This window comes from Nannobrachium achirus (assembly GCF_963921795.1).
Source record: "Nannobrachium achirus genome assembly, chromosome: 6".
In the NCBI taxonomy this organism is placed as follows: domain Eukaryota; kingdom Metazoa; phylum Chordata; class Actinopteri; order Myctophiformes; family Myctophidae; genus Nannobrachium; species Nannobrachium achirus.
In genome coordinates, this window is record NC_137815.1 from 65,403,800 (window position 1) to 65,425,871 (window position 22,072).

Sequence of the window (22,072 nt, forward strand, 5' to 3'; positions counted from 1 at the left end):
AGACATGAGTCACACATTCCTATTCATGTTGCATTATTGATTGCAAGATCTAGTCCAAAGGTTAATCTAGCTTGGTCAAAATGTGAGAGGTATCTCAGTTTGTAGTCATTCAAGAAGCATCTCCGATCTCTGTGAGAAAGTATGTAGTATAGAAGCCAACTACTTTGGATGTAATATTTGAGTAAGTTGCTTGAGTTGTCTCCTCAGGTAAGGAAGTGGAATACATAGGAAGCTCTTTTGTGTGCGTGTGTGTGTTTGCGCGCGACATGCGTGTGTACTGAAGTATTTTATGTGTGTTAGCCTACATTAATAGTTGTCCTTTTTCTTGTTCGGTAAACTGTGGCTGATGGTATAACACTCTTTAAAGCTGCAACGCATAACATTTTATTTTGTGAATAAAGCGTTATTTTGACGAATTGGTAGATTATCTTATTAATACAAATTACAATGTATGCTAGGGTAGAATAATATGTACAAAGTGAGTACAACTGCACACAACTGCAAAGGTTGTATCCTTGTAGGTGTGTGATTTATTATTTAGTTGTTGGGGTATTTACCGGTCCTAACTCAGTGGTAGAAATGTCATCACTTTAGTGGGGGCCAGGTTCGAATCCCCGGTAGGACAAGGAAGTTACATGCAGCTTTAACATAAGCATGGGTGAGGCGAGTACAGTCAGAATTTGAAATGTATTATGTTCACTTGAGCCCCATTTCCACTACAAGGACCTGGGTAGAGTGGTATCTAAGTGGTACTGAAAGTGGTACTAAAATGTATCCACTCCAGACTAGAGTAGGTCTGAGTTGGGCCAAACACTTCATAATGAGTGATCACTCACTGACTTTTCTTGTAGACCATCATATAGATGTAATACATGATAATGATAATAGAATATATTGTATTTAGGGCCGAGGACTCGATTAAAAAATAGTAATACATTTGAATTAATTAGAGGCTTTGTAATTTATTAATCGATATTAATCGCATATATATATATCACATATAAATATTTGACCCGAGAAGCAAACGTATTTTTTCCGTTTTTTCTATGGTGCAAAAACTAAGCGTGATTATTATTATTATTTTTATTTAATCAAGTACATTTTCTGTAATTAATCTAAATTAATCATTAAAGTCCCAGCCCTAATTGTATTATAATCACTGTTATAATCTATTATAGTGTATTATAATAGCCTAAGCCTAACAGATAGCAACACTGATAGCAGAATGGGGCTACTTTTTTGTTATCTCTGAAATCATGCTTTTTGTACATTTGTGCTCATTGTCCCTCTAGTCTCAGACCATGAATATCGTGGGCCAGCTGGCGGAGACGGTGTTTGTGACGGTGAAGGAGCTGTACCGTGGCCTTAATCCCGCCACGCTCACAGGAGGCATCGACGTCATCGTGGTGCGCCAGCCCGACGGCTCACTCCTGTGCTCGCCGTTTCACGTCCGCTTCGGCAAGCTAGGCGTGCTGCGCTCTAAGGAGAAAGTTGTGAGTCTCATTTCCACTCCTCTCCCCTGTTAATCCTTCGCACCTCTAGAATTCTCGCTCTGCCACTAGGGCTGTCACAATTATTACTTAATCGTCTAATCACAATTATTTGACATAACCGCAATTATTTTGGGATAATCGTCATAATCGTTTACATGTTGAAAAATGTTTATATATGTTCAAACATTTAAAAAATAGTGGAAATAGCCGATCTACAAGCTCACAATGCATCTCGATGCGAGCTTGTAGATCGGCTATTTCCACTATCAATGTTCTTTTTGTCAAATATGTCCTTAATTTCCTTGTATATTTAGGTTATGTCACTTATGTGTCATATCTGCCATGTGCAACTTCAAAGCCTACAAGCCAAACAGAAATGTAATTGTCAATGACAAAAACACAATTAAATCGTTAATCGCAATTATTTGAGTGACAATTAATCGTCATGTTAAACGTCATAATCGTGACAGCCCTATCTGCCACTCATGCCACTGTCATTATGATTTTAGGTGGACATTGAGATCAATGGAGAGCCAGTTGACCTGCACATGAAACTGGGGGACAATGGAGAGGCCTTTTTCGTGGAGGAATTTGAAGATATGGAGGTTGGATGATCATTGATTGATATTTGATTCAGTTGTACACTTTCCATTGGCTTGACAAACTCCTCCTTGCAGTAGGAGTAATGATCAATGCAATGGTCCTAAGTACGTCAACACTCTGTATCGCCACGGCAGCAAACCAAAAGCACTACAGATAATGTCCACACAGTGATGTAGGCAGATGTCAAAGACTGATAGACTATTAGCCATTCTTTCCTTTACCAGTTGGGTCAATGGCCTGGAGAAGTGCCAGAGAACCAAGCCTTTGCATGGAATTCTGGGTATTTAGTCGGAGGCCTTAGGGTTTTTTCGTGCTAAGGTGTTTGTGCTGACACAGTTAATGCCACACTCAGCTTCCGCAAATTAGACAGCGGAGTGTTCCTTTCACTTCCTAACCCTTTCTTTTCATGATCGCACTTCATTTACTGTACTTTTTTCCTGTGCTTTAGTCCGAGGTCCCTGCCCATCTCTGCACCTCCCCGATCCCCTCCATCGAGCTCCCTGAAGGCACGGAGGAGGTCACAGAGGGGCCTTCCGTTGCGGGGGGAGGAGGCGCCCGGCGGAAGAAACGGCGTCGCAAACGAATGCGCTCCGACACGCACCCGAGAGAGGACGTCAGCTCCTCGTCCGACGAGAGAGAGAGGGAGCGGGAAAGAGACAGGGAGATGGAGGTCCCTGCAGCAGAGCCAACCACGCCTCTGCAGGTCAGGTCAGTAATCAGAAGAGCAGTTGTGCAGGGACAACGGAAAGTGATTGGTCCAGTTATTCAGGTAACTGAAGAAATGTGACGCTGTGCTCAACACCTCACAGTACATGTGGGACGCCAGGGACCCATTATGATTATGGTTATGATGGGGCTGTCACGATTATGTCATTTTACATGACGATTAACTGTCACTCAAATAATTGCAATTAACGATTTAATTGTGTTTTTGTCGTTGACAATTACATTTCTGTTTGGCTTTTAGGCTTTGAAGTTGCACATGGTAGATATGACACATAACCTAAATATATAAAGAAATTACTGACATTTGACAACTTTATACTTAAAAAAGAACATTGATAGTGGAAATAGCCGATCTACAAGCTCACAAAATGCTGCATCGCGACGGCGTTATGTAATAATTGTGACAGCCCTAGGTTATGATGACTATTCTGCATCAATGCAGCGACATTAGAAAATCAATTTATTATATTGTTTATTATTTATTGTTGATTTTTCAATTACTACTGAAAGCAACAAAGCATTGAACTGACTAGGGATGTTAACAATTAATAGACTTATCTATTAATTGCCTTTAAGAATTTACTCAATTAAATTAATCAATTGAACATTCCTCTGTTCTGATATCTTGCTGTTCATTATCGCAAACACTACACAATATCTGCACGGACTTATCAGCCAGGACCAAGTTATGTGTCTACGTCACGGTTACGCTGACTCGCACATCAGCACAGCAGTGTGTCCATCCGTTTACATACAAGTCGAGAGTCAGGCTACACATGTAGCATACATGGCTAACATAACAGTCCTTTCACCACAAATGCAGTTACTGCTGCTTAATGCCACTCTCCAGTTTTCTCTTTGGTCAGCTGTCCCTTTTATTACCAACAAGAACGCTGTGCTGTTGTTACTACCTGTCCTAGCTTGTCACTGGCTCTCTGGTGGTAGCGGGATGCAAATGTTGCTATCAATGCGGTCGCTGAGACTGCACGTTCGTTCTAAATAAGACTTAAACCAAGCAGCTCAAAATGTTATTATCCAGAGATGTTTCAGTCAGTCACTGCTGCTTTCTGCTGTGGTGTCATGGAATATTCTTGAGGGGTTAATATCTTAGACTTGACAATATTGTTGATGTAATATTACAGTGACAATTGTTTGGGTAATTTAAACGCCAGTATTTTCAGGACAAAGGTTTCAGCATTGTCTCTATCTCAGGTTCGACTATTTTGTTTTTTCTAGTAATAGTAAATTCATGTTATCAGAGATTTCACTGCTTATCAGTTAATCAATGATTGATCGATAAGGCTAATAAACTATTGATAAATAAGTTGATGCTAATGTTACTGAGGGAGGCTGAGATTAACAAGTCATAAAAAGTCAGTATTCTCAAAGCGGACAATCTGGGCATATTTCTCAGTCAAATCATCTGACTTTAGTAGCATCACGGGTCCGCTTAACGTTTCTAATTCATAATGTATTTGACTGTCTTTATTAACTGATGAAAAATGTTAAAATTAAACACAGTAATATAGAAAAATATAGAAAATTGAGGCCTTAGAATTGTAACGAATTATTAACGGGTGAATCATAATCAAATCAAATCACATCTTGACCTAATCCTTAAAAATAAGACACCTGCTCAGTCCTGTTTTGTTTTAACTCCTTTTTTAGCAAACAATTTCCCAGAAAATGAAGGAAATGTCTACTCGTTCTGTTTGACTGGCTGTGCTTTTACAATGAACATAATTTCAGTATATTGATGTTAACTCATTTAGTGCCACCCCTTTCACCACTAGAGGGCGCCCAGTGGCCAGAGAAAATCCCATAGAGATATGCTGGTATATGCAGAAGCCCTGCAGCCATGACTTGCCTGAACACTTTCCTTTGTGCATGACTGCATGTACAGGAAGAGGATGAAGTTAGCTTGAAGTTAGCTATTGGCTACCAAGCATTTTAGAAGCCTTATTTTCGTCAACTTAGCCATGATTAAACCTTGCACACCTCATGCATGGGAAAAAAACAGAGAAGAATGAGCTCTGAAAAATCCAATGCAATCCTGGATTGCATTGGAGTGGATTTGTGCAGTTTGTTCACAGCTTTCAAACAAAAAAATCCGATTGGAAATCCGTTCAGGCATTCTTGAGATAATCGCCCTTATGTTTTACATGTAATGTAAACAAAAATGGCTGCCCTGTATGTTAGATGGGGTTGTATGGGGGTGGAACATGCAAAATCGCGATTGAAATCATGTTCACCAGATTTGATGGGGTCCAAAAAAAAAAAAAAAAAATTCAAAAAAATTTTTTTCAAAAAAAAAAAAAAAAATTTTTTTTTTTTTTTTTTTTTTTTTTATATCCCGAACTTGTTCGGGATAGGCACCCTGTGATACGATCATATATCCCGAACTAATTCGGGATAGGCACTCAATGAGTTAATAACCCAGGATTATAACGTTCTTTTTGTTTTGTTCTAACAGTAAATCGGTGTACTACTCTCTGTCCGAGGAGCCTGTTGATGAACTGGAAACTACACAAATCAGAGATGTTCACGCACATTCTGAAGGTGAATGTGAATATTCACCCTCAGAAAGGTGAGGAAATACTTTTTTTTTCAATGGCTGCCTTCTATTTCAGCCTGCTAATGTTTGAAAATGGGTGGGGTTAAGTGTTCCTTAAAATGCATTAATAACATTATTTTCGTCAATTCTTATTAATTTAACTTGCATAGCTTTTCTAGGCACTTAAACCTGCACCATACCAGACTCAAGTAGCTTCTCTACATTCCAGTAGCTTACCACCCTAACTTTTGCCAGAGAATATAGTTTTATAATTGTTCATTCACCCCTCATTTAATATGTGAAACATGGTGTTAGTTCAGGCAGAGTACTTAAGTGATGCATGCATCAGCTGACTGTTAGTCAACTCATCAGTTGATCCTACCAACTGACTGCTCCCACTCTCACTCAAACCACTGCTGTCTTTGCACAAATCTATTCTGTTTGTCCGTGTCTCCCTGCCTTTACAGTACTGTGTTCTACAGTCGTCCATCCTCTCCTAAAAGTGACTCTGAGCTTGTAGTGAAACCCCAGGAGTCGTGTGGACCTCATATGCAGTGGAACTGGGGAGCGTTCCCGAAGGTAAGTCAAGATGCATAGATGCATAGATGCATAGATGCATGCATGCATGCAGACAGACCGAAGCTACAGGGTTTGAATTCAGACAGAGGGCACTGCAGAGAGCTAATTACACTTACAATTTAAAACGTGGAGCAGACTTAACGTTTCTACAACCAAAAGCAAACTTTTAATGGCTACGGTAGGCAATAAGAACAAAATGACATCATGAAGAACTTCGGCAGTGCCTTTAAGAACTTTGTTAAGTAGTTGTATTGTTGCGTCTCCAAGAATCTCTAACGAGCCTTAAAAAAGACACTTGATTTATATATTGTTTTATTTCCGCAATCTGTCTGCAACATACCATGGACTGGTTTGAAGAAATGTTGGCTAATCCCTGTCTGTGTGACTACAAATGTAATGTAATGTCCATCGGCTGTTTGTATTGAGCCTCCTCAGTACCTGCCATCTGTATTGTCCCATTGCTCTTCCTCACCGGCACCACACATTCAGAAAATAAACATTCTACTAGCACTGTATCACACGTCTCCACTATGTCATTACACAATACACATGATTGATTGATTGAAGAATGTATTAGAAGTTTGCAATAGAAAAAAGTACAGTTTCATGACAGTACAAATCACTGGTACAAGGTCAACTAAAAGGAGATCCTAGAAAGCCGAGGCTTATTTCCACATATAGATAGATATATTACAAGTTACAACAACCACAACCAGCCCAATGTGTATGTCACAAGAAATGTCCAAAACTCTACAAGCCCTTCTGAAGCATAACAAAGTTTGACGGCATTTGGAGGATGCTGCAGCCTTTAAGAGGTTGGGCTTAAATGATTTGATAAGAGGCTTGGTTGATTCTGAGCTTATCAGATCCCCCAAATGATCCTACACTCAGAAGACGTTAATGGAACTGGCTGTTGAACCCTGTATATTCACATGTTCTATAGCAGAGGTCTTCAACAGGGGGTCCTCAGAGTTACTACAGGGGGGACCGCCAAATCTTTGTGTGCTAGGATCATGTTTTTTTACTTTTTATATTAACCACTTGAACTCTAGCATCCCTATTCTGAGTGGAACATTAGCCAAACATAGCAGATCTACAAGCGAGGCATTGTAAGCTTGTAGATCGGCTATTTTTGGCAAAGAGGTTTGCAGTATTTGACGGTTCTAGTGGTTAAATGTCTGAAAATACACCTTACTCCAACATGATGACAGTGCTGTCAAAGTCTAAGCTGTCTAAGAAATCTATGAACATTTCCAATCTGCGACACAATTTTGGTGGGGGTCCCTGCTTCATCTCTCTCTCAGCTAAGGGGTCCTTTGGCTGAAAACGTTGAAGACCACTGTTCTGTAGTGAAACATGTTTTTATATTATGACGAAACATTCTGCTCTCTGTCTCGTACTGTAGGTGTGTCCGGTGAGGTCACCACCAGGGGAGTCAGAGCGCGTCCCCTCCTCTGACAGCTCTCATTTCCGCACCATTCAAAGACAGGACTCCTTTGACGCCGACTCCCAGACTCTGATCAGCTGCGGCCGAGTTGGCAGCGTGACGGTGGTCCGGCCGCAGCCCAGGACTCTCCCCGTGGACCTCCTAGACGGTACCATACCAACCACCCCTCTCCCCCTAGACGGTACCGTACCAACCACCCCTCTCCCCCTAGTGAAACCCCCTGCCATGGCCTCCCATTCCACTCCCAATGAGCTCTGTGGGTCCCTGCTATCATTGGAGATCACGGCTATGGACTCACCCCAGAATGTCGCACAAACAACCCAGGCACATACCCTGCTGGCAGGGAAGGACATGACGGAAAACCCCCCATCCACGCTGTGGCAGGAGGAGTATAAGAGTTTGTCAGCTGGTGATGCTGATCGAGGTAACTGCCTCGCCAGCAGACAGAACACAGCCATCGTTGAGACCGGCAGTGCTGTGAATGACACGACGTGCTCCGTTAGCAAGAAAAGCACAATCGATGCGGCGAAAACGGACGATGCACAAAAACGACCCAAAACTGTAGCTGATGATGCCGGCGCTGAAATCACAACGGACAAAGGAAGTGCGGAGATGCAGGCTAACGGACCAAGTTCCTTATCTGAGCCAGGAGAACAGGGACCCAGCAGTGCTGTTCTAGGCAGTGAGGGGGACAGCGGGTTCGATCCATGCGCCGAAGCGGGGGAGGAGGAGGAGGAGGAGGGGGAGAATGGGCCTGGAACAGAAAGCTCACTGATAAACCAGACTGAGGATAGAGTTGCATTGAGAGATGCTGGCACAAGCTGGACTACTGCAGATGAGTCGACGTTCTCTTCTGAGGCTGCCCTGAAAACAGAGCAGCAGGACAAGAAGAAAGGTGAACTATCCATTTAAATGATCTTTTTAGTGATGGATTAGATTTTCTTTTTCTTCATTTGCAGACTGTACATGTTCCTTCCAAGGCCATTGGTTGATGAAAGTCGATGGCATCACATTTGTATGTTGTATGTTTTTTTTTTTTTTTTTGTGAATACTTTTCTTTTTACTGTTTATTTTATTTTTTTCTCCAAAATACTCAAATGGTAAATGTTACATATCTCTGCTGTCGGGCCAAAACCTCCTAACTCCAAAATGTTCACTGGAGTTAGGAGGTTTTGACCGAAGGGCTTTTTACTACTTTTCATTGGTTCAATATTATTTTAACCAACACACAGACGTAAAGGGTGTTCAATAGCACATATTTATGAAAAAAAGAGAGGGCCAATAGGGTGGAGTTTGCTGGTTTGGCAGAAAGTGTGGAGTTAGGAGGTTTTGTCCCAAGCACTTTTTACTACTTTCCATTGGTTCAATATTATTTTAACCAACACTCAGCAAAAAAATCAAAAACCTCAAAAATGGAGTTAAGAGGTTTTGGCCAGACAGTGACGATATATAGGATTGTTCTGTTGTAGGTAAACGCAGTCAGCATCTGGGACCCTCAGACATCTACCTGGAGGACCTGACTAAGCTTAACCCTGACACGGCTGCACTCTATTTCCCCAAGAGGTAAGGTCATCTATCCCACAATATATTGACTTCCTTCTTGAATCACCTCTGAATGATCAATAGTTTGAGTTCAGGTGCAATCTATCTAGTCCAGTGGTTCTCAACATGTGGGTCGGGACCCCACATTTTGGGAGGGTTCCCAATTTACAGTGAAGTGACAATTCAAGGACTTTTAATACCTTAAAACAATTAAATAAATGGAAAGAAATACCATTACTGCATCAAAAGTAATCAGCAAACTATGCTATAAAAACTGGTCAAACATTGGCCAAAGAAAGAGGCAAACATTTGGAAAATGGCTGATCTACAAGCTCAACGCAAAGTTGTAGATAGGCTATTTTCACAGGGGGAGGGTCCTCAGTTGAAATATGATTCTTTTTGGGGGGTCGTGGCCTGAAAAGATGATCTAGTCAACATAGCGCAGTCATTATTATTTTTTATTATTATTATTTCCATTTAGCATTAGCACAATATATTCACACAGTTGACAACAAGTGAACAGTACTGTACTTAAGTACTATCTGCTGTCTTTACAGTGAGGAGGGAGTGGCTCGGCCCGGTGCCGAGCAGGGCTCCCACTCTGGAAACCAGTCCCCCCAGTCAGACTCGCTGGGCAGTGGAGCCATGGACAGCGGCACCGAGTACTTGTCGGATTCCACCAGCGACAACATGGACGTCAGCATGTCGCTCTGCGGACGGGAGGGCAACACCAGCCAAATCAACAAAGGTACATCTGAGTAGAGTGTGTAATGTGTGCTGTGTTTCCTCTTCAACAGGGGGTCCGGGACCCCTAGGGGGTCCTCAGAGTTACAACAGGGGGTCCTCCAAACCTTTGAGTGATATAAAACGTTTTTTCCCTCCTTTTTTATAGTAACCACTTGAACCCTAGCTTCCATATTCGGAAACTTTAGCCAAAAAGCTCACAACGCCTCGCTTGTAGATCAGCTATTTTTGGCAAAGAGCTTTGGTGTAGATGGGGAAAAAGAGCAGACTAAGTACAGAGTGAAAGTTCAAGTTTATTAAGTATTGACAGTTCAAGTGGTTAAATATCTGAAAACACAAATTGACATGAATCCAAAATACACTGATGATTGTGCTGTCCAACAATGAAACTATATGGAATCTATGAAAAGGTTGTGGGGGTCCCTGCATCATCTCTCTCTCAACCAAGGGGTCCTTGGCCTGAAAACGTTGAAGACCCCTGCCCTAGAAGTAGTTTCAGTCATATGAGCTGACCTCCCAGTGCCCCACCTCTCTCTCTCTCCTCCTTTTTTTTGGTTATTTTCAGAGAAAGTATGCTGTACATCTCCGTGAACACGTAGACACATTCAACTTTTTAGTCTACACACAATCCGATGTTAGACTAACACCACAATATCAATTCATGAAATTGATTGCCTACCGTTAGAAGACTGTTCCATTTTATGACCAGCAGGGGGCAATGATAACCCTTTGCAAAACAACTGGAGATCATTTTATTGACTTTTTCAAATAAGCAGCTGAAACCAAAACCCAAATTCCCCCAAACTCCCTTTATTTGTGTTGTAGCTTTAATAACATGTATGTTATTTATCAAACGGACACTAGGGCTGTCACGATTATGACATTTTACTTGACGATTAATTGTCACTCAAATAATTGCGATTAACGATTTAATTATGTTTTTGTTGTTGATAATTACATTTCTGTTTGGCTGTTAGGCTTTGAATTTGCACATGGTAGATATGACACATACCTTAAATACACAAAGAAATTACTCACATATTTGACAACTTTATACTTAAAAAATATCATTGATAGTGGAAATAGCCGATCTACAAGCTCACAACGCGTTGTGGCGCGTTGTGAGCTTGTAGATCTGCTAATTCCACTATTTTTGACTCTTTTTTTTATTTTTATATAAACATGTTTCAACATGGAAACGATTATGATGATTATGAAAGATTATCGCGATTATGTCAAATTATTGCGATTATGTCAAATAATTGCGATTATGTCAAATAATTGCGATTATGGTAGATGATTATGTAATAATTGTGACAGCCCTAACGGACACACAGTGGCCTGGAAACGTGTGTGTGTGTGTGTGTGTGTGTGTGTGTGTGTGTGTGTGTGTGTGTGTGTGTGTGTGTGTGTGTGTGTGTGTGTGTGTGTGTGTGTGTGTGTGTGTGTGTGTGTGTGTGTGCTGATTAATTGTACTCTTTCAATGCACTTGAACAGAGTGTAATTTCTATGTCTTGTGCATTATCTAGAGAAGTTCATAGAGCACATCGTGACCTTCCAAGACTTTGTCAACAACCCGGGGATCATCGAGGATCCAAATCTGGTTATCTGTGTCAACTCCAAGTAAGGGTCAAAAATGATTTTAGCTACAATGCGTCAAGCGTTTGTATTTTCATTATGCACTTATTTCTGACTTCTTATTTTTCCTCATTTTCTTTTATAGTTATTATAACTGGGCAGTGGCTGCCCCAATGGTACTCTCAATGCAAGCCTTCCAGAAGAATCTGCCCAAGGTATTGTACAAGAGTCCGTTATTTTCCAGTAGACCTCGGACTGAATTATCATGCTTAAACCATGGCCACTTAAAGGAAAAAAGTGGCCATGGGTTGCCGCTCTGACATCATGCTCTGATGTCACTGTGATGTCTGGCACATTTTGGCCACGTATCCGTGTATCTCTGAAGGTCACGCTTGACACATTATTGTGACATCACAGGTGACATCACCTATGTACAAGTCCATATATGGGTATTCCACAGAATCCCTTTTATGCCCATATATGAAGATCCCTGATGTCATCGATCACTGGCCAGATGGCCAAGACATGGCCCATATCTGTGTGGCTAGTTCAGATGGGGATCTCCGTGTATGGGCACATATGTTGTGATGTCATGGGAACCACTCTAACAGAATCCCTTTTATGTCCATATATGGAGATCCCTGATATCTGTGTGGCTGGTTCAGACAGGGATCTCCATGTATGGGCATAAAAGGGATGTACTATATTCAGTACATGGATCACCATATATGGGTAACTGGTCCGATATACATCACTGGCTGCATGTCGCCCTGAGGCATCTTACTAGTGCTTAGTAACCATATACTGGACACGTTGTCCCTTGTGTTTTCCATGCAGAGTACCATAGAGCACCTGGTGAAAGACAAGATGCCCAAGAAATCTGGCCGCTGGTGGTTCTCTTGGAGGAGAAAAGACATGGACAATGTCCAGGTACTGAACTTACTATAGTTAAAGTTGTACTATGTAACTTTTTTTATAAAACAAATCTTAAAATTCTCCTAACTATTAAATCACAAAAGTTTTAGAAGATCCGCGCCGTGAATTTCAGCCTGTAAAGCCTTCTCTATATGTAAACTGAGATCCTTGCCGTGGACCGGATCTCGCGCGAAAATTGCGTCATCACACTACCGGCCAATCACAGCGAGGGTTATACAACTGCCGGCCAATCACAGCGCATCTTGAAGTGGGGTCGCTATGGCAGCCATATTTGTTGTCGCCCGTTTGTACCATCCCTTCTCTAGGTAATTTCGCCTACCAGGCAGGGTGAAGGAGTCCGTATCTCTGGAATTACTGAACGCACAGGAACAAGGGACCCCTTAAAAGATAGATCTCAGCGAGGTGGAGGCAGACGCGGGGGTCTGAAGGTACGAAAAACGGACGAAAGACGCGGACGCGACCGCGGTTTGCTATAGGGCTAATGACCACTAGTTGGGCAACTTACACAGTATGGCTTTAACTAGTCTCCTACATAAAACGGCTTTTGTGTGTGTGTGTGTGTGTGTGTGTGTGTGTGTGTGTGTGTGTGTGTGTGTGTGTGTGTGTGTGTGTGTGTGTGTGTGTGTGTGTGTGTGGGGGGGGGGGGGGGTCCTATACAGTAAATGGAGAGGAAGACTAGTTGTTGTGGATGAAACTGTTGTTAATGATGTTCTGTCCTTTCAGGCAAACAATTCAAAGCAGGAACAAGAGGAGGCACAGATGGAGGAATCCACATCAGCATCAGCCACTGTCCCTTCCACAATGAAGCAAGTGTACACACATGAATGCACATAACATCACACTGATTTACAAGTATTATGATAAAAGATATACATAAGGTACATGCACAAAATACATTTTTTGTGCATGTTTGGTTTTGACTCTTTTTGAATTTAAGACACTTTTACTCTTTCAAATAACTTGCCCGAGGCTTTGCATGGGCTTACCCTACCTCTTACATTAATTTATGGCAGACCACTAGAGGGAGCTGTGAGGTGCCATATAATGACACACCATGTTTTCAAAATGTTCTGTCATTTAAATTTAGGCCTAGAATTATTGAATGCTTTAACCAGTGAAAAATAGCAGATCTACAAGCTCACAGTGCGGCACCGAGTGCCACGCTGCGAGCTTGTAGATCTGCTATTTTTTTTTAAGTCGTGAAAATGTGTGCAAATCTTTGAATATATGTATTTTCAAAGCGAACGATTGTAACTCAAATGTTGCTTCTGGGTGGTCCCTGGAACTAAATATTTTGAGATGGGGGTCTGTGGCCAAATGCATATCATTTTGGGGGTCCTTCACATGAAAAGGTTTGAGAACCACTGACATAGTAGTCTCTCAAGAACAGTGAAAAGGACCTTTTCTTTGACGATGGCTATTGCCAGATTGCTGACATAGAAACATAGGTTTTTTTTCAAAAGACACTTATAGAATCGGGTCAAAATTCTTATTTTCACGATTTTTCAAAAATAGCAGATCTACAAGCTCGCAGCGCGGCACTCGCTGCCGCGCTGTGAGCTTGTATATCTGCTATTTTTCAATAGTTAAAGCATAAAATAATGATACACAATATAGTGTACCCGTTCTGAATGGGTTAAAGTTGTACTATGTAACTTTTTTTATAAAACAAATCTTAAAATTCTCCTAACTATTAAATCACAAAAGTTTTAGAAGATCCGCGCCGTGAATTTCAGCCTGTAAAGCCTTCTCTGTATGTAAACTGAGATCCTTGCCGTGGACCGGATCTCGCGCCAAAATTGCGTCATCACACTACCGGCCAATCACAGCGAGGGTTATACAACTGCCGGCCAATCACAGCGCATCTTGAAGTGGGGTCGCTATGGCAGCCATATTTGTTGTCGCCCGTTTGTACCATCCCTTCTCTAGGTAATTTCGCCTACCAGGCAGGGTGAAGGAGTCCGTATCTCTGGAATTACTGAACGCACAGGAACAAGGGACCCCTTAAAAGATAGATCTCAGCGAGGTGGAGGCAGACGCGGGGGTCTGAAGGTACGAAAAACGTCCGAAAGACGCGGACGCGACCGCGGTTTGCTATAGGGCTAATGACCACTAGTTGGGCATCTTACACCGTATGGCTTTAAGGGTAAAATCGAGGTCTTACATTACACACACACACACACACACACACACACACACACACACACACACACACACACACACACACACAGGGTTGATTTGAGGTTTGTTTCCCGCAGGGCCTCTTTAGATGACATGGACAGTGATGAGGAGGCGGGGCTAGGCGGACCAGTCCCTCTGCCAGACAGTCTATCAGCATCAACAGATGACCTGACCACAGCCCAGTGCATCAATCAGATGTACTTCAAGTCACTGCGCCTCACGTCTGAGCAGATAGTATGATACACACACACATCAAAATAACATGTTTATCTGTGAAATGCACTTTCTGCTTTTATTCTGTTGCTAATTTTATTGTATTAGATATTTTCTTCAGTGTTGCACCTTATCCTTTGTTTTGCAGTAATCTACAAATACAGATTATTATTATCGAATAAAAAACCAAAGGTTTATAACATGGCACCCAAATTAATACAAATAATTCAATAATAATTCAAGAAATAGCAGAATAAAAATAACTTCTCATTCAAAATAATGAGGAAAACAGTACTATTAAGTAAAATCATATATGACTTTTATAAACTGAAATTAATTCACAACGTGATTAACTTACCTCCATTTATCTCTTTCACAATATCTTAACACTTGCTGCTGTATATGTCGTCTTATATGACATTAAAGTGTTTCTGATTCTGATGCTATGACTCCTCTGTTATCCAGGAAAGTCTAAACTTGCGTGACGGGGCCAACAAGGTTGTGTTCAGTGTGACCACTCAGTACCAGGGCACCTGTCGCTGCGAGGCTGCCATCTACCTGTGGAACTGGAGCGACCGCGTCGTCATATCAGACATAGACGGCACCATCACCAAGTAAGAACATTTACCTGCTTACTTGCTGTGTTAGTTTGGTAGACGAAAACTTTTGTTTACTTGCAGTGTTAATTTGGTGGACCAAACATATTTGGTTGCTTGCCGTGTTAATTTGGTAGAGAAAAATGTTTGTCGACTACCTTTTTTCACTGATGAAAACTAGATAAAAACTATGTTATACTTTGTTGAGAGAGAGATGACGCAGGGACCCCCACAACGTTATCATAGATTCCATATAGTTTCATGGTTTGACAGCACAATCATCAGTGTATTTTGGATTCATGTCAATTTGTGTTTTCATATCATCAGTGTATTTTGGATTCATGTCAATTTGTGTTTTCATATATTTAACCACTTGAACCGTCAATAATAAACTTGACCTTTCACTCTGTACTTAGTCGGCTCTTTTTCCCCTCTACACCAAAGCTCTTTGCCGAAAATAGCTGATCTACAGATCTGCTATTTTTGGCTCATGTTCTCAGAATATGGACACTAAGGTTCAAGTGGTTAATATAAAAAAGGAGAAAAAAAATGTTTAATCACTCAAAGATTTGGAGGACCCCCTGTTGTAGCTCTGAAGACCCCCTTGGGGTCCCAGACTCCCTGTTGAAGACCCATGATATAAGGCAATGAAACATCCTAACAACCATAGTAATACAAATATAATGTGCATATCCCCCAGGGTATGGTAAATGTTTGTATCTGTATCTTCTATAGGTCTGATGCTCTGGGTCACATCTTGCCACAGTTTGGGAAGGACTGGACTCATCAGGGCATCGCTAAACTCTACCACAAAATACACCAGTAAGTACAACGTTCTTCATAATTGTGGGCTCGCCTATAAGGCGAGCACACTTTAGATATTGTCATTATTTATTTATCTATCAGGCAATCAGTAGACGGGATCTTCGGTTCCTTTCTACTCCTACATACTTAGTGAGAAAATGAAAATAAAAACATCAATGTGTTCAGTTTACAGTGGCGAAGTGTGCTATTATTTTTTATAGCAATCGGCCAAATGGTGGCGCTGTAGGAAGCCTTCGAAAGTGCGATCTTTGAACAGGTATAGCTCATGCTGTGTTATACATACAGCCATGAAACCTGTATACACTTATGCGTCTCCTCATGCCGAACAACTTTTTCCCTCTAACTTTTGACCTCTGACCTTTAGGTCTCCCACAATTCGGAATTATATGAAAAACAGTAAAAATCTATCTCCTCCTGGGATTTTCGCGTCAAGTGCACAAAACTTTTTTCACATGAACTTTGGACCAATACGGTCAGATTGATCAACCAGATTTTTTTTAAAGTGAAATATAATTTTTTAATAATTTAATCAATATTGCGGTTTTATGCAAATTATTCTTCGGCCTCTAAATCATACATGCAAAGGTACACGTTCATGGCATTTGGCAAAGATGTGGAGGGTTAGTCAAAGTATCACTGAAACCAATTTTATTCCAATCGGCCAAAGGGGGGCGCTATACGAAGCGTTTGAAAATTCAAACTTCAAACGGGCATAAGTCATGACTCGTTTCGTTTGAAGACATGCAACTTGTTATACGCGTGCTTTGACTCGAGCGGAAGACATCTGTGTCGTTGTTAAGTAAGCTCCGCCCTTCGATTTTCCGCCATTTTGAGCAGTTTGTAAAACGCGTAAACCCGCTTTTATTCTGGAATTTTCGCTCCACGTGCACAAAACTCTTTTTTACGTGAACTTTGGACCGATATCTAAAGATCTGTCAGATCGGATTTCTTTAAAATTGAAACATGCTTTTTTAAATAAATTCAATGAATATTGCAGTTTTATGCAAATTATTCTTCTGCCTCTAAATCATACATGCAAAGTAACATGTTCATGGCATTTGGCAAAGATGTAGAGTGTTAGTCCAAATATCACTAAAACCAATCTTACCCCAATTGGCCAAAGGGGGGCGCTATATCATTTTGAGCAGTTTGTGAAACGCTTAAACCCATTAGGATTTTTTTTTTTGCAATTTGCATGAAACATTCTACACACAATCTAAGGACCTTTATCTAATATGCCTATGAAGTGCACACACACAAAAAAATAAAAAATAATAATGAATATAGCTGCAAGCAGCGATAAAGTGGCCAAAGCCAAAAACACCTCAAATCATGAACACAGCCTGCAATGGGTGTGAAATCTTGCAAGCACATTCCCAATAGGTCAAGGAACAGATACCACCCTTCTTACATTGGCCTGTTATAGCGCCACCAGCGGGTCAACTTTTGCACAACACATTTTTCGAACAAAATGGACCAATCTTTGACGTCAGTAACGTCAAAGAGAGCACTGCCTGCGATCTTGACATTTTGTACTTTTATAGCCATTGTTTTCCGGCTTGAAGCGAGCCCACAATTGTTTCGAAGGAACAATATTTTTCTAGTTATTTATATACTAGAGCAAGTTCTCCTCAAAACTTCGGTTCCTTTCAACTCCTACATACTTAGTGAGAAAATGAAAATAAAAACATCAATGTGTTCGGTTTACAGTGGCGAAGTGTGCTATTACTTTTTAAAGCAATCGGCCAAATGGTGGCGCTGTAGGAAGCCTTCGAAAGTGCAAACTTTGAACAGGTATAGCTCATGCTGTGTTTGAGGTACAGGCATGAAACCTGTATACACTTATGCGTCTCCTCATGCCGAACAACTTTTACCCTCTAACTTTTGACCTCTGACCTTTAGGTCTCCCACAATTCGGAATTATATGAAAAACAGTAAAAATCTATCTCCTCCTGGGATTTTCGCGTCAAGTGCATAAAACTTTTTTCACATGAACTTTGGACCAATACGGTCAGATTGATCAACCAGATTTTTTTTAAAGTGAAATATAATTTTTTAATGATTCAATCAATATTGCGGTTTTATGCAAATTATTCTTCGGCCTCTAAATCATACATGCAAAGTTACACTTTCATGGCATTTTGCAAAGATGTGGAGGGTTAGTCAAAGTATCACTGAAACCAATTTTATTCCAATCGGCCAAAGGGGGGCGCTATACGAAGCGTCTGAAAATTCAAACTTCAAACGGCCATAAGTCATGACTCGTTTCGTTTGAAGACATGCAACTTGTTACACGCGTGCTTTGACTCAAGCGGAAGACATCTGTGTCGTTGTTAAGTAAGCTCCGCCCTTCAATTTTCCGCCATTTTGAGCAGTTTGTAAAACGTGTAAACCCGCTTTTATTCTGGAATTTTCGCGTCACGTGCACAAAACTTTTTTTACGTGAACTTTGGACCGATATCTAAAGATCTGTCAGATCGGATTTCTTTAACATTGAAACATGCTTTTTTAAATAATTCAAACAATATTGCATTTTTATGCAAATGATTCTTCTGCCTCTAAAACATACATGCAAAGTCACATTTTCATGACAAAATAGTGTAGAGGGTTAGTTCAAATATCACTGAAACCAATCTTACCCCAAATGGCCAAAGGGGGGCGCTATATCATTTTGAGCAGTTTGTAAAACGCTTAAACCCGTTTTTATTCTAGGATTTTTTTTGCAATTTGCATGAAACATTCTACACGCAATCTAAGGACCTTTATCTAACATGCCTATGAAGTGCACACAAAAAAATTATAAAATAATAATAATAAATATAGCTGCAAGCAGCGATAAAGTGTCCAAAGCCAAAAACACCTCAAATCATGAACACAGCCTGGGATGTGCGTGAAATCTTGCAAGCACATTCCCAATAGGTCAAGGAACAGATACCAACCTTCTCACATTGGCCTGTTATAGCGCCACCAGCGGGTCAACTTTTGCACAACACATTTTTGGAACAAAATGGACCAATCTTTGACGTCAGTAACGTCAAAGAGAGCACTGCCTGCGATCTTGACATTTTGTGCTTTTATAGCCATTGTTTTCTGGCTTGAAGCGAGCCCACAATTGTTTCGAAGGAACAATATTTTTCTAGTTGTGGGCTCGCCTGTAAACAGGCGAGCACACTTTAGATATTGTCATTATTTCTATACTAGTCATACTAGTCAGTGCAAGTATCAAAAACTTCGGTTCCGTTCTACTCCTACATACTTAGTGATAAAATGAAAATAAAAACATCAATGTGGTCAGTTTACAGTGGCGAAGTGTGCTATTATTTTTTATAGCAATCGGCCAAATGGTGGCGCTGTAGGAAGCCTTCGAAAGTGCGATCTTTGAACAGGTATAGCTCATGCTGTGTTATACATACAGCCATGAAACCTGTATACACTTATGCGTCTCCTCATGCCGAACAACTTTTACCCTCTAACTTTTGACCTCTGACCTTTAGGTCTCCCACAATTCGGAATTATATGAAAAACAGTAAAAATCTATCTCCTCCTGGGTTTTTTTCGATACGCGCACAAAACTTTTTTCACATGAACTTTGGACCAATACGGTCAAACTAATCTCGGCGGATTTCTTTTAAAGTGAAATATAATTTTTTAATAATTCTATCAATATTGCGGTTTTATGCAAATTATTCTTCGGCCTCTAAATCATACATGCAAAGTTACAAGTTCATGGCATTTGGCAAAGATGTGGAGGGTTAGTCAAAGTATCACTGAAACCAATTTTATTCCAATCGGCCAAAGGGGGGCGCTATACGAAGCGTCTGAAAATTCAAACTTCAAACGGGCATAAGTCATGACTCGTTTCGTTTGAAGACATGCAACTTGTTACACGCGTGCTTTGACTCAAGCGGAAGACATCTGTGTTGTTGTTAAGTAAGCTCCGCCCTAAGATTCTCCGCCATTTTGAGCAGTTTGTAAAACGCGTAAACCCGCTTTTATTCTGGAATTTTCGCGTCACGTGCACAAAACTTTTTTTACGTGAACTTTGGACCGATATCTAAAGATCTGTCAGATCGGATTTCTTTAACATTGAAACATGCTTTTTTAAATAATTCAAACAATATTGCATTTTTATGCAAATTATTCTTCTGCCTCTAAAACATACATGCAAAGTCACATTTTCATGACAAAATAGTGTAGAGGGTTAGTTCAAATATCACTGAAACCAATCTTACCCCAAATGGCCAAAGGGGGGCGCTATATAATTTTGAGCAGTTTGTAAAACGCTTAAACCCGTTTTTATTCTAGGATTTTTTTTGCAATTTGCATGAAACATTCTACACGCAATCTAAGGACCTTTATCTAACATGCCTATGAAGTGCACACAAAAAAATTATAAAATAATAATAATAAATATAGCTGCAAGCAGCGATAAAGTGTCCAAAGCCAAAAACACCTCAAATCATGAACACAGCCTGGGATGTGCGTGAAATCTTGCAAGCACATTCCCAATAGGTCAAGGAACAGATACCAACCTTCTCACATTGGCCTGTTATAGCGCCACCAGCGGGTCAACTTTTGTATAACACATTTTTGGAACAAAATGGACCAATCTTTGACGTCAGTAACGTCAAAGAGAGCACTGCCTGCGATCTTGACATTTTGTGCTTTTATAGCCATTGTTTTCTGGCTTGAAGCGAGCCCACAATTGTTTCGAAGGAACAATATTTTTCTAGTTATTAAAGGGTTCCCACGGTCATGAAATTCCTGGAAATATTTTGAAATTAGAAAATATATTTTTCTAGTACTGGAAAAGTTTTGGAATTGATCAAGGGTCCTGGAAGGGAAAAAAAGCTATTAATTGTTTTTGGTTATCGATTTTGTTAACTCATTTACTGCCACCATAAATCGACTTTGAGGGTTCCCTGCCACAATTTTCTTACCTTTTGACGTGGGCACGTGCGTGTCCATCGTGCAGGATCCACATGCACGCCACGGTCCGTTCGCAGCATGCACGCTTTATTCTTGCTACACTGCCTGTCATTGGGCATTGCACGTAGGAGTAAGCAACACGTTATTGTGCTCAATTATTGTTATATAGTCCTGGAAATTGTGTTAAATATTCTGGAAAGGTTTTGGAAATTCATTGGTAAAAATCTGTGGGAACTATTAGTAATTGATAAATATTATTGCTGTAAGTAAAGGCAAATAAATAATAATAATAATGTTAACAATAAAAACCCAACTACCGGTATGATCTTATTCCTAACTATCGTCTAATTCCTTATTGTTGCCCCCTCTTACAGAAATGGCTACAAGTTCCTGTACTGTTCGGCACGTGCTATCGGCATGGCTGGCATCACTAAAGACTACCTCCAGTGGGTGAATGACAAAGGCACTGTCCTCCCTAAAGGCCCTGTACTCCTCGCTCCCAGTAGCCTCTTTTCAGCTTTACACAGGTATCCAATACATACATACATACATACTACAGTACATACGACATACTGTAGCACTACACTAGGACACATGCAGTATGCTAGCCGCAAGATTATTTGTCTTTCACGCATTTTATGATTTTTATTTAGATAGAAGATAGGAGAATGTAGAGAGACATCCCCCCCCCCCCCATGTTCTTCATAGGGGGAGGGGGTTTAACCCATTTAGACTGGGAACGCATTATTTTGTGCTTTAACTATTGAAAAATAGCAGATCTACAAGCTCACAGTGCTGCACTGGGTGCCACTCTGCAAGCTTATAGATCTGCTATTTTTTTGTTGTTTGTTTTTTGATGTTTCTATGTCAGTGGTGCTCAAACCTTTTCATGTGAAGGACCCCCAAAATGATATGTATTTGGACACGGACCTCCATCTCAAAATATTTAGTTCCAGGGACCCCCCAGAAGCAGAATTTGAGTTACAAATTTTCGCTTAAAAAATACATATATTCAAAGATTTGCACACATTTTCACGACTTTAAAAAAATAGCAGATCTACAAGTCGAGTGCCGCGCTGTGAGCTTGTATATCTGCTAGTTTTCAATAGCTAAAGTATAAGGGCCC

The 22,072-nt window shown here is 40.7% G+C and overlaps 2 protein-coding genes across 2 annotated transcripts in view; both read left to right on the forward strand.

Moving 5' to 3' along the window:
* LOC308287470 (aggrecan core protein-like) overlaps positions 1-22,072 on the forward strand; it is a 269,467-nt gene that overhangs the window by 210,011 nt on the left and 37,384 nt on the right. The window lies entirely within an intron of this gene.
* Positions 1-22,072, forward strand: part of LOC308287660 (phosphatidate phosphatase LPIN2) — a 36,355-nt gene that overhangs the window by 8,919 nt on the left and 5,364 nt on the right. The window contains exons 2-17 of the mRNA XM_080728891.1: positions 1,293-1,493; positions 2,003-2,098; positions 2,545-2,804; positions 5,296-5,409; positions 5,844-5,955; positions 7,361-8,297; positions 8,872-8,965; positions 9,502-9,692; positions 11,218-11,311; positions 11,412-11,481; positions 12,104-12,196; positions 12,926-13,008; positions 14,461-14,617; positions 15,062-15,210; positions 15,928-16,014; positions 21,321-21,473. Of these exons, the coding sequence (XP_080585017.1) occupies positions 1,302-1,493; positions 2,003-2,098; positions 2,545-2,804; positions 5,296-5,409; positions 5,844-5,955; positions 7,361-8,297; positions 8,872-8,965; positions 9,502-9,692; positions 11,218-11,311; positions 11,412-11,481; positions 12,104-12,196; positions 12,926-13,008; positions 14,461-14,617; positions 15,062-15,210; positions 15,928-16,014; positions 21,321-21,473 (2,882 nt within the window). The 5' untranslated portion in view covers positions 1,293-1,301. The remainder of the gene's footprint in view (positions 1-1,292; positions 1,494-2,002; positions 2,099-2,544; positions 2,805-5,295; positions 5,410-5,843; positions 5,956-7,360; positions 8,298-8,871; positions 8,966-9,501; positions 9,693-11,217; positions 11,312-11,411; positions 11,482-12,103; positions 12,197-12,925; positions 13,009-14,460; positions 14,618-15,061; positions 15,211-15,927; positions 16,015-21,320; positions 21,474-22,072) is intronic.